This window comes from Ammodytes marinus (assembly GCF_949987685.1).
Source record: "Ammodytes marinus genome assembly, chromosome: 15".
Classification (NCBI taxonomy): Eukaryota; Metazoa; Chordata; class Actinopteri; order Uranoscopiformes; family Ammodytidae; genus Ammodytes; species Ammodytes marinus.
Genome location: NC_137219.1, coordinates 15,243,800 through 15,257,078, shown reverse-complemented (window position 1 = coordinate 15,257,078; position 13,279 = coordinate 15,243,800). Strand labels below are relative to the sequence as shown.

General features: G+C 40.3%; 2 protein-coding genes across 2 annotated transcripts; one reads left to right on the top strand and one right to left on the bottom strand.

Moving 5' to 3' along the window:
* Positions 1–4,214: 4,214 nt before the first annotated feature.
* On the top strand, positions 4,215–6,564 carry zdhhc22 (zDHHC palmitoyltransferase 22; the record flags this gene model as incomplete). Its single annotated transcript, XM_080042580.1, is given in 4 exon segments — positions 4,215–4,268; positions 4,270–4,288; positions 5,182–5,742; positions 6,287–6,564. Coding segments are annotated over 4 exon segments (912 nt in total).
* A 1,070-nt stretch (positions 6,565–7,634) lies between these two features.
* On the bottom strand, positions 7,635–12,580 carry cipca (CLOCK-interacting pacemaker a). Its single transcript, XM_080041796.1, has 4 exons — positions 12,459–12,580; positions 10,908–11,021; positions 10,322–10,491; positions 7,635–10,050 (listed from the first exon to the last, which is right to left on the bottom strand). Exons 1-4 carry the CDS (start codon positions 12,502–12,504, stop codon positions 9,253–9,255), a joined length of 1,128 nt encoding a protein of 375 aa, XP_079897922.1. The 5' UTR covers positions 12,505–12,580; the 3' UTR covers positions 7,635–9,252.
* Between the last annotated feature and the right edge of the window lie 699 nt (positions 12,581–13,279).

The following is a 13,279-nucleotide window of genomic DNA, read 5'->3' as shown; positions in this document are numbered from 1 at the left end:
CTCTCATTCATTACTTTATCAAAAGGCAACACAAACACTGTATATCCACTAATCCACTTGCACTACTGGGGTTAGACGAAAGGGCAACAGATATATGAGACATTCTGTAAGCTAATTCCGTGTGTGTGTGTGTGTGTGTGTGTGCGTGCGTGTGTGTGCGTGTGTGTGTGCGTGCGTGTGTTTGAGCGTGTGCGAGTGTGCGTGTGCTTGTGTGTGTGTGTGTGTGTGTGTGTGTGTGTGTGTGTGTGTGTGTGGACAGCTCTAGCTGCATGTAACAATAGTAAGAAGAACAAGTGGAGTACTGTGCAAAAGGATCCTTTGTGGGTTTGATCTTCATGAAGCAAACCATCATAAATCACATAAACTGGTAACTCAACCGGTAGAGTGTGTACAAAACATCAAAATGACAACAACAAAAAAGATCACAAACTGCATGGAATTAGCAAGAGACAAAGGTCAAACACTGTGAAGATGAGTAGTCCTATAATGTCCACTACAATTAGGTTTAAGCTTCATGAATGTCAAGCAGCAAACCAGTAGGAAGTTTCTTGTGCCACTTTCCACTATCCGCCTGTTCCGCAGCTGTTTGATGCTGTTCAAATACAGCATATCCATTTAACGAATGCACACTCATTTCAATCTAAGTAAAAATAAGTAAACTCCTGCACACTTTCAGTGCCGCATTGAAAAAATATTTGGACCAAAGGCCTTTGTCAGAAAATAATATGCCTTAGCTATATATGGAACAAGCTAATACCCACAAAGGAGTCAAACATTCTATACATTTAATATTGTGCAGGAGTCTCCACACTCTGTTTGATTAAAAGGTTGTGGAAAAGTTCTAGTGTGTTCCCTAATTTCAAGCATCTGTCTTATCACAACCAATAAATTCCAATGATGAAAAGTTATCAACAACGTTTTACAGCAACATGTCAAACTTGCAAGGACACTGGATTTATTTTTATTTATTTTCTTGGACTTCTAAAAATATATTGGACCTCTTCAAAAGCTTAACATATCTATTTATATAAAAAAAATAGTAAATAGAAGTCTGGAATCAGGATAGAACTCCTCTCTAATTAATGAACAACACTAATTGCCATCATCAATGTCTTTTATCCTCAGATGTGGAGTTGTGTGTCTGTCAGGACTTCAAACCACATAATTTAAGAGGACTCTCTGCCTCCTCATTAAAATCCATTTGGGTTCATGCATTTCCCTCTCCACTATAAACAAAATACCTTTTTCCCCACATGACATTTTATTTATTTTTCAAACTAGCATGCCAAGGTATATTTCAGCGTACTGCGTTGCAACTGCTATGCTGGACTGACCCACAGAAATGTCAAAGAATCATTATAAATCAGGCATTTTAAAGGCCACTTTCCATCAGCACAGTCAGGAGCAAATGGCAGGAGCTGGGGGTTAATATGCCACAGAGTGTGCCTCGGCTTTAAAATAAAAGATCCACAAACAGATTTGTGCATCAACAGCAATAGTATCAAAGAAAAAGACATACTATAATAGTATACAAACAACTATGTCTTCAGTTTACCTCCTCTACAGTATACTTTTGAAGACAACAGACACAGTCACTCAGTGTTAAAACAGTATAATAAGCATGGATTCAACAGGTCAAAGTACTCACTCATATGACCAATGAAGGCATTGTGCCTGTGTGTATCTAACAGAGTTCACACTGAACAACAGCAAGCTACAGCAGAGAGAAGATGACACGATCACAGCATGCCTGAGAGCCTATACTCCTTATTTATAAGTAATAATCCTAAAATGGGAACCCCAAATTACAGGCAGTGTAGGCTACTCAGTAAAGTAAAGGTGTACCACCCAATTGCCTCCATGAGAGACAATAGATGTTGTAGTGAGAGGGAGGAGTGTGTCTGTTTTGGGTGTATCAGTCTGACACGTTGCCAGAAACACCCTCATCCCAACCGACCAATAACAACACTGCCCCATTACGCAGGGGGGGCTTTTGAACGTTTATGTTCCACGTCATGTCTAAAAAATGATATTACATTCTAAAGAAAAGGAGAATATCTCTCCAATCAGACCATTTTTGGCGGATCTGTGTCCCCCTCGCTTACTGCATCACTCGCCAGTAGTCTGCACACCCACCATCACCTTCAACCACAGCTCTGTAACTTGATTAAAACGATTGCGCGATAAATAGCGCCATAAAACCACTCATCCCAGTCACGAATAGATTCCTCAAACGGTTACATGAGTTCAAAAAAGAAAAGAAAGAAAAGTACAACGTTCACCTTAGGAAGCGTCCGGATCGCTGGCGTCTGGCGGGGATGGGGAAGCTGCTGTGTTCTTCTTTCCTTCAACACCCAAGAAACAAGAGAAACTCCCACCTACTCAGGGGCCGTCTGACAATGACACACCTGCTTCAGAGGCTGCTAAGGGAGCGTCGAGTATTTTCTCAACTCCAATTGCTTGATCTCGGGTGTCTCTAATTTTAGGATAAATGATTATAATGTCCCTGCGAGTAATGTCATCTTAGGTTATTTTGCAGAAACAAATATTATTTTAGGCTTTTCATTTATGTTAAAATATACAGGCAGAATGATTCTGGCAGCACACAAGAAAAAAACTGCACTGCTGAGTAACAGCAAAATATAATCACGAATATTACAGTTGCACTAGGAGGTAGAATAATCGAGGATGTATTGCCATCTACTGGAAAATTGCCTTTCAAGCATTATCTCGAAATAAGCAAACCTTGACAGACATAAAACAACAGTCGCCCTCCCCCCCTTTATTTTGTCTTAATTAAGCAAAACATAGACTTGATTGGTTTACTGACCTGAGGACAATTAGTGAAGTATGCTGAGCAACTTGTAGGCCTACTTTAATTTCCATTTAATAACACTATAATTTTATTCCATTAGTAGGCTATAGTCAAATAGCCTATATTTTGTCTCCAATAGGCCTACATGTTTTTGTTAGCTGTAGTTACTCTAAACATTAAGATTGTACATTAAAATAGGCTAAAGTAGCCTAGCCTATTCAATAAAACTCACTGACGCCATTTTTTTGTAATGAGTAAATTGATTTATCTTTGTTTTAAGACTTTTTATTTTATTTTTAATTTAATTTTGTATTAGACAGTTTGGAGTGACATAAATTAAATGGGGCAGAGAGGGACATTACATTGAGAAAACAACCACGTGTCGGATTCGTACCCGGGTCTGCTGTTACGAGGACCAGGGTGCGCTCAAACCACTAGGCTACACCAAGAGCGCCCAAATTCAAGTATCTTTAAACAAGAATCTACATTGGGAGAATGTACTTTAAGTAGTCTACATTTTCCCTATGTATTCTACTTTAGTGACAAACAGGTGTGTTATTGCCATTTCAACTTGAATAAAGGATCCGAATATATAGGCTTGGTCACCACCAAAAAAGTGGATCACATTACCCCAGTTCTGAGGTCTTTACACTGGCTTCCAGTCACTCAAAGAATTGATTTCAAAATACTGATGTTGGTTTATAAAGCACTAAATGGTTTAGGGCCAAAATACATTACTGATATGCTGATACGTTATGAACCGTCCAGAGCCCTTAGGTCGTCTGGGACAGGTCTATTTACAGTCCCTATGGTTAGGACTAAACAAGGAGAAGCAGCTTTTAGTTATTATGCACCAAAAATCTGGAACAAACTCCCAGAAAACTTGAGGTCTGCTGCAACTCTCAGTTCTTTTAAATCGAGTCTGAAGACTTTTTTGTTTCCATTTTAACCTGCAATTTTTATTTTATTTGCTTCTTTTATTCGCTTTTAAATGTTTTATAATGTGTTTTATGTATTCTAATCTTGCCTCTGTAAAGCACTTTGAGTGGCCTTGTGTCTGAATTGTGCTATATAAATAAACTTGCCTTGCCTTGCCTTGTCAACAATCGCATTTCAATAATGTACAAAAAACAGAGCATGCAACGAGTGGTCGGCATAAATGTGTTAAAATAGCCTTAGCCAAATAATCTGGGACAAAAAAATATATTGCAAGAGAAATATCATTTGGCAATTTTCATTAACACAACATTTCTACATAATTTATCCTGCGTCATATTTTTGCTGTTACTAATGTAGCATATTCGCCTATTCTACCAACAGGCGGCGGTATACAAAAGGACGCCCCTATAATGAGAAGAGACTTCACAGAAGCAGTAGCACCTTGCGTCCGTCGGTCTGAATGAATGTGCTGAGCTCCGAGCCGAGGCTCCGCGGTGCTGAAGGGACAGCTCCTCCGCTCTCTGACGCCTGCAGGTAAGTGAGCACCCTGGACGCCATAGCGACACTTTGACGAGATTATCGTATTGATTGCGTCGTCATGGACATTTATTGAATCACGTCATCTTTGGCACTGATCTAATCTAAATTCCTGAAGAAAACAGAGCGCGCGCATATGGAGAGAGGAGGCTGCGATAGTCCTTGACTGAGCTGCATATGCTATCTGTCACCTAAGGGCATCCATTGGCCTACAGTGGAGCTTTACCAGCGTTTTCACGGGGGGCGCCCCTCAAATGAGAGCATACTGAGCCAATGTTAAATTTAGTCCGTGGGAGCTCTTGTGGTTTGTTAGTCTCTGTGTGAGTTGCACATCTGTTGGTGCTGTGGGTTACGAGGTCGCAGTGAAAAAAAGGGTGAGGTATTCTTGGTATTCTCAAGGGTCCCTGAGAGTCCCCAGACTCCTACTTGGCAGAGAAATTAGTTTTTTTCTCAGCAGTAGGGTTACCCTCCTCTTTCATTAATGAGGTCAAACAATCTTTATGAGTTGTTTTCACCCAATAGGAGGTGTTTCACACTTTCACCAAGAAGCTTCAGGATAATAGAAACTGAACGTCTTATCTTAGAACTGTTTCTTTCCATCCAAACTGTTAAGAAGAAGACACATGGAAATGTTCTGGAAAGTGGAAGTTGAGAGAGTTGACTTATAGTGTTTGTAGATGTTGAAATAGTTCAAATGAAGTTTTCGATGACAAACCAGTCAACAGCCTTCCTCTATTATTTGACCTACTCAAGACTGGATGAAGTTAACCTGTGACCTTTTCTGTTTTCATTGGAACCTGCAACCACATCATCACCCACTTGAGCCTCTAGTTTATGCCAAAGAGTTTGTCTTAAACTGTTGCTCATCGTGTCTCCACTCTCTCCGACAGATATGTTCACCAGAATGCTCAAACTGAGACTCCTCAACGCTGTGGCCCCCGCCTACTTCTTCGTGGCTACGGCGGTGACCTTCATTTTGTACTTCTGCTTCTTCGTCCCGACTATCTTCCCAGAACAGGACGCGTCACTGAGGGGGTCCATCACGACACTTCACACGGTGGTGTTCCTCTTCTTGATGTTCAACGCTCTGGGCAATTACGTAATGACTATCAAATATCCTGCCGAGAGCGCCAACGAGACCGCGGTCCCCGTGTGCTCGCCGCACTGCTCGGACAAGGTGGACGCGCACTACCTGCTGAACGGCCGCCACTTCTGCAAACTGTGTAAGAAGGTGATTCTCAAGAGGGATCACCACTGTTTTTTCACCGGGAACTGCATTGGCAACAAAAACATGCGCTACTTCATCATGTTTTGCATCCACACGTCCTGCGCCTGTCTGTACTCCTTGGTTCTCGGCGTGGCCTTCCTGACAGTGGAGTACTCCATCTCCTTTGAGAACCCGTTGACCTTCCTCACCCTTCTCCCCCTCTCCACTGGTTACTTTTTCATGGGTGAGTGGATTTAAAGGTCACATATGTGCAAATTTTCAGGTTCAAAGTTGTAATTTGGGTTTTTCTGGTGTAGTGTCTTAAAAAAACTTTTTATTTCTCACAGTGCCATTGCTGAAGCTCCTCTTTTCAGCCTCTGTTGGAAACACTCTGTTTTAGAGCCTGTGTCTTTAAGCCCCACCTTCCAAAAAGGCTCAGTCTGCTCTGATTGCCCTGGCCCTGAATCTAAATGGCAGTCAGATTCGTCCAGGGCATCCTTATCACAGGTGGAGGTAGTGCTAAGTTAGGTTGGTAATGGGGTGGGGGCGGCTTTTCCCCTTATGACATCATATGGGTAGATAAATCTGACTATTTTTCAACACAGGTTTGTTAAAAGATCGAGGTGGATAAACAGGGAAAGGGTTGTTTTTTATCTCATAATTTGAGAGGCTCATATTATTTTGAAAAGAAAACATGAAAAAGTTCATCTTGCATAATAGGTGACGTGAACCTCATGAGAATTCAAATTTTCCTTTCTCAATGTCCCTCCCCCCTCCCCCCCTCACAGGAACAGTGTCGGGCTTACAGTTGTTCCTGGTGCTGATGCTGTACGTGTGGCTGGGCATCGGCCTGGTGTGTGCGGGCTTCTGTTGCCAGCAGGTGCTGCTGGTGGCCCGGGGACAGACGTGGTGTCAGATGCAGCGGGGGCAGCTGGTGGAGAACCGCAGCCCCTGGAGAAGCAACCTAAAGGATGTGTTTGGGACCCGCTGGATCCTTGGCCTTATCCTTCCTTTGCAGACAGTAGAGACGTGCTCTGAGGATGCAGACGCACAGAAACAAGACTGAGAGGGATAACCACGTATCATAGCTGCTCCCAATCTAGGTCAGGCAAATTGTAGAAAGAGGCTTTCTTGGAATCCTTGTGATGATTTTATACATACTAAATGGATGCTTGACGACCTTTTTAGGTAGTCAATGAATTGAGTTAGCTGTAAGCACACATTCCTTTAAGGACAGGAGCCATATATCCGTGTGAAACTATTGGATAAGTGCATAGTTTAAGTGTATCCCATAAGTAAGTAGCTTTTGACAAGGCAATACTAAGACTAATGGTCGTGTGGGACATCCGGCAGCAGTTTCACTGCTTCATGCTTAGCATGTAAACATAAGGATGGCTTTGCATAAGTGCATACATTTAAAGCTTCGCATTTTTATATGATGCCATTGATTTGGAGGCCTGAGCCATGCAGTGTTATAATAGGTCAAGTGTGTTGTTCTTCCACCTTTCCTTGTAGGAGGTATCGATGTAGAATTCAGGAACCTTGTAGTTGTGTCTGCAACAATAATGTACTTTTAAGTCAAGGGCTATAGCAGATGAGGAAACTACAGTGACTACAGCATTAACTGCCAGGCTCAACAACATTGTTCTGACAATAAACTGCTTAAAAATGTTGAGCCTGATATTTTCTACTCAAGTGACTCATAGGGAGATACAACGCAAAGTGAAGATTGGTTACCATAATATTATCCAGGGTATTATTCCCAATGTGCCATAAACTCATGTCTTACTTGCTCACCGGTGACCCCTAAGGATGAGGTATTTACTATACTGCTAATGGTAGGGAATCTGTGTAATAATGACTTCTCACTGTTATGCAGTGGCTATGGCCACTGGCATACACAACATCATGTGAAAGATGTTTTGGATTCCAATAAATATACTTTTTAGAGCTATTTTCTCTATTCCTGTTATACCAATAAAAGTATTCAAATCAAGTACAAGTAGCCATTTTTTGTTTTTTGAAAGCGTTTTATGACGGTTCATTGTTAGTCAAAGTGACTTTTGTTAAAGATAGCACATTTCACAATAACAGGAAAAAAGCAATCTCTAAAAAGCAATCTTAAAGTAACCTTTGTAAACCTCTGTTTGCTGTTTAAAAACCAAGAACGATTTTATCATTTCTTTGTTTTACATCAACACATGAACACAAGAACATATTGCAAAAGTAGCATACTATTGCTACAATATATAAAATAATACAACAGTTAACCTAGACATAACATTTAAAACAGCCATTTATAACTTGCCTTCATGCTTACAGCAACTCTAGGTGTATTGCCTAGCAAGGGCACAATTGTTTAATTGTCAAAGAAGAAGAAGAATTCTTTGGAGACATATAAGTACATTCAGCTTTCTTCCACAGTAAGTTCACCATCTAAACTGCTCAAGTCTTGATATGAACTACAAAAAAACATGAACATATTCATAAAGGCACAGGCATCACGATAACCATATACAGAATACTCACATTGTTTTATCAAGACAGAATGCACTTCTAACATTTCTCTATCAATGTTGTCAGTAATCTTGACTCAAGTTAAAGAGTCTTAATTAAAAAAAAAAAGACTATTTAGCTGTCGTTTCTTTGCCTCAAAGTTTCAATTAACACTACATCATACTAAACGTAAGCAGCATGAAAAAACATGACAGCAACATATGCAAACTATGTGCAATCTAAGTGGCTACAGCGCTTCACTTACTACAGTTTAAGCTTTAGCAAATTCCTACTTAGTTCTTTGCGGGACCTTTTGAGAGAAGGAGCTTGCTCTACCAGTAAACTTGTCATAATGTGCTTAGTTTGTTTACATTATTCACACGGCTTCAGTCTGGGTCAGAAACATAATTACAAATAAATAATAATAATAATAATAATAATAATAATAATAATAATAACAAGGAACAAAAACATTATGATAAAAAAGTGGTTTTGCCAGCCTTCTAAACTCTCCCTGTGAGCTAACCAGGTGTTGTGAGTACTTAATTAGTTTGTATACCTTTCAAAAAAGGTGCACTTCGTGTTGTAGCATGTAGTTGTCATGTAGCATCCAATTTAAAAACAAAGTTAATTTAAACAAAGACAAGACAGTGCCCTGTTGATTCGAGATACCTCTGTAACAAGGATGCTGAAGCACAGGCCACATGTATCAACATTGGTCTGTCTATTTAATTTAAATAGTAAAAAAATATTATTTAATGTCCTCTACAGCAATCGCATCCAAGGCATGGATAAGGAATTATGTGTCCTCACATGTGCTGTAAGACATGTGTTTTATGCTGTTAGGAGTTAAGCATATAGAAGCCATAGCCCTATTGCTGTGATACTCACGAGTGATACTTGTCGTTTTGAAGCAGGAGAGGCAAGAAAATCACTTATAGGCAAAGGATTGAAGTGTAAGCATGCTTCTTAACTTGCACTTGGTATTAATAGGTGGGCTTCATATTAGACCAGCAGTTCTGAACGTTTTTTGGCTTCAAAATCTACAAATTTATGATGATTTGTAATTAAAATCTCCTAACAAGTGTGAAAGCATATCGTTTATTTTAGTTATAATGTCTAGTTGTTATAATGCTAGATGCTGTATTGACTATTTCTCATTCTCACACATGTAGATTTGAGATGTATGTTTTCACATTCAATAAATCATCGTATGACGGTCAGATTGAGAACCTGCTGGTCTTTGTCCTTGGATACATTACTCCAGGACTGGCTGGGCTTTAGCTCCCATTTGCTTCTTGTCTTTGTGCTGCAGAGAGAGCTGCAGTTTAGTCCAGACCTGTGGGTCTCCACTGCTCAGAGTCTGCAGCAGCAGAGTGGTTTGCTCCTGAAGCTGCTGCAGCTGGCCCTGGGTGCGCTTGTTCTCTTTGATCAGCTGCTTGGTGCGCATGGTGATCCCCAGCAAGCCCGACTTGTTGAGAATGTTGTAGGTATTGCTGAAACGTTTCTGTTGGTCACCATCCGTGCAGAAGGCGTCCTGGTCGTCATTCATCCCATTGAAGTCAATCTCTGTCCTGAATTCATCTGTAGTGACGGGGGGCAGAGAGCTGGACCCGGTCAGCGGGGAGAGAGACTTGTCACTGAGCTGCTCCTGCCTTTCAGCTGCCTGTGACTGGCTGTTTGCTGCTTCAAAGGTGGAGATGGCTTTGAATGGAGCCTGCAGTGCTGGCTGCGGGCTGGGAGAGCTTTGGAGCCTGTGGCTGTGGTGGTGTCTCCTCTTTCGCTGATCATACCCTGACGTTGAGCTCACCCTCAACCTCTTGGTGGGCGCATTGGCAGGGTGCGGGGCGATTCTGGGATACGACTTGAGGATGGGCTTGTAGCCTTTTGATTTTCGGGTTTTTTCAGTCTTTGTGGAGCTTCTGCTACTACTGCTGCTGCTACTACTGCTGCCATTTGATAACATGGGTTGAAGAAGAACCACCTGTGACTGAGGCATCACTTCCAAGGATGAAGGAAAGCCCCACTGTTTTTCTGCTGGAACCATCTGTGAAGGCTAAAGAAGGAAAACAAAACATAAAACCTCTATTATAGTATCTATAAAACATTACTTTTAAAATACAAGGGCCATGTTCAAACTGAACAAATAATTTAAAAATTCAATTAAAAATAGAACAAATTAAAATGTAAACAAAGACTTTACAGGTAAAAGTCAAAAGTGTCCAACCTAATAACTTACTTAGTGTCAGGGCAAGGCTCAAAGGTTAAAACCAGTAATTCAATGAACAGTGCTATGTAGATAGACATAGTATATCGCTGTATCGTACCTGCTTTAAGACAAAGTTATTCATGATGATCATTGGAGACAGTCCGGCGTATGAGCCTCCCATCACAGCCACCTGCGGCCCAGTCGAGTCATGGCTGACTATGGAGCCATTCTTTACTGCATCTTCAGAGTCTGTTAGATCGACTGTACTGAGGTACTCGGAGCTGGCATCTTAGGAGGGGAGGACAAGCATATGGTTCTCATCATGTTTACCTATAGCAGTGCGCTATGAAAACAGTGACAGATGTACTTACGCCTCTACTACAGAAAAAGGATACCATCAACCTGCTGAGGAGGGTTAAACCAAATCCAGGTCAGCTCTCATAGTGTAAATAAAAGTCGAAAAGAAGAAAATTGACCCAATAGAGGATAGCCTACATACAACATGTGACCTAGATCTCTAGATTTGATTAGAGTTGGCCTTGTTTATAACTGGCTATGAAAGGCTTTTTTTTTTTTTTTTAAATCATGCAAATGCTACTTATATACAGGTACACCCTGTTCACAACACGTGGAACACTGGCAGCACTTACATGTCTAAATAAGCATAGGAAGTGTTACTATATAGCAATGTAATTGATTCAAACCTGAGAAGCCCGAATCTCTCTCCAGGTCAGGCTTGGATTCAAGGCGTGTTGCCCTGGTGAATTGTGGTGTCCGGTGCCTGTCAGGTCTACAAAAGCGGTTCATGCTTGTCTCTTCTGTAAAATTGGATAGTTAAGATAAGATCAAAACAGGGTTTCACAAAAGCAATGCCTAGCAGGTGTCTAACAGGGTTTAATGTTCTCATGTACATTCTCTCCAGTGTATTAATAGAGTTACAGCCAACTTATAACCATAACTTTTATTGGGGATTACTTACACTGTATGACTTAGTTTGTTTTCATCTTCCCCTGACATGCTAGTTTACCAATGGTGCGATATAGTTAAAGTTGGTTTAACTTTTTACTCTCGGAATGCAATTTAAGTCCCTTTTAGGGGGCTGATATAAATGATCGACAAGTAACTATTACTGATGGGGAAATAGGTCAGCACAATTTCCCTGAAGAAAACACAGAAACTATATACAGACAGTTGCTATACAAATTATTCAACCCCCATTGCAAATTAGGTTTATTGGCAAAAATACATTTACAAACTTTAAGCTGTCTGCAATACACAAATAATACAATAACAATAGAATTGCTCAACATAACTTATTTGTCATTTAACTTTTACAGTACAACTTTTAGTGCAGTGGCTTGAATGTATATTGCTTGGGTTAAAATGGTATTATTATATATTATTTGGACTTCCAGCCTGACAGTGGAGGATGACTGACATTGGGGTCTGCAAATCAAGTGCCTGAGGAGGTCTGCGGCACCCCTCTCAATGAAAGGAAAAACAATAGTCCTGCTATAATGTATTTACCAACTTGAAACATTCTGTCTTTTAAATAAACTGCTACGGTGAATAGTTTGTGTGTTAACTTAACAAAACAGCACGTTTTGAGCCTGGCATTGTCATAAATATTAGCCTATGTTTTTCAAACATTTAGTGTCCCTCATTTACAGAAATAAAAGCCTATGCACAAATAAGTTGATGCTGTGTTATGATCCATGGACGAATAATAAGAGTTATGAACAGGAGATTAAATGATCGTCATTTATGCATAAAAGTTATGTCCCCTAAGGGCCTTGTCACTCCCACGCAACCTGTCTGATTACAGAGTTATAGAGACGATGATCAGCATCTCCACAAAGATTAGTAAGGTCAAAACAAACTATAAAATATCCTGACGTAGGAGTTGAGAAATGATGAATACAGCTAGGCCTAGTGTTGCTGTTGTTTGCACCCGCGACATTGTTTATACCAAAAGCTGGCTATCGATACTAGTTCATTTAGCTGTTAAGTGCTCGTTAACGTTACCGCCACCATGCTGCACTCCAACAAAGTGTTTGTATGTGGTTGGTTAATTAGCTGTTGTCTGTGTCGGCGACGGCCTTGTTTCTGCTTGTTTACTGCCCTGCCCCTGCGCTGTTATTTCAGTTAGCTAGGTGACGCTACCCACCGTAGCTTCAACTTGGCAACCAGCCCTCTACAAGACAGTAAGCTTTTCAGAGCTATTTGGCTAATAGCTTTAATACAACAAACCTTACCAAATACGCCCTTTGCTTGGAATTGAATATCGGTTTGAAGTAGCATCCAAGGTTACAGTTTTCGTATAGTTTCATTCGACTCTGGTATATCGTCCTCCTGTTTTTGTTATTATTGTTCTTCTTCGAGGTTTACAGACAGCTGGCATCCTCATCGTTGCATTGCTGCCACCTCCTGGAGCTAGTTAACACCTGCACTCGCACCTAAGCTACATCTACACCTTCCCCTACCATTGGCTATTTAAGTGTATTTTTCTCAAACTAACAAGCACATGCTCTTCAGATAACTGTTAAAAAAGTCAAACCCTAGGCAGAGGTTATCAAACCGTGTCTGTCTGTGTATTTGTTTCAGAGAAGGAGCAGGTTAAGGATGGGAGGTTTCTATTGTGAGGGGAAAGGAGCGCTCGAGCTGCTTTTCAGGCTCTTAAATGTGGACAAATTAACGGTTTTGAACTTACACGTCTAGGCCTTATTGATTTGGCTATTTTTAAAATGTATACCTCAAAGGGTTTTGTTTTTGACAATAAGTCATTGGTAAGTCGTTATTTAGAATATATTTTATAGTATTAAGCCAACCAAAGAACAAAATAACAAAAAAGGAAACAGATTTAAAAAACTAATAATCATCAGAAATAGCATTAGGAACTCACTATTTAGAATAATAATATATCACGATCATATGTATAATAATAAATCACAATATTAAAATTATATTTATAAAAAATAAATCTCAAGAGACAAGCAGGCCAACCATAAAGATTTAATTACAAAATAAATATTTCAATGAAAATAAAAATACTAACAGTAGAAATGTTGCCTTTTAC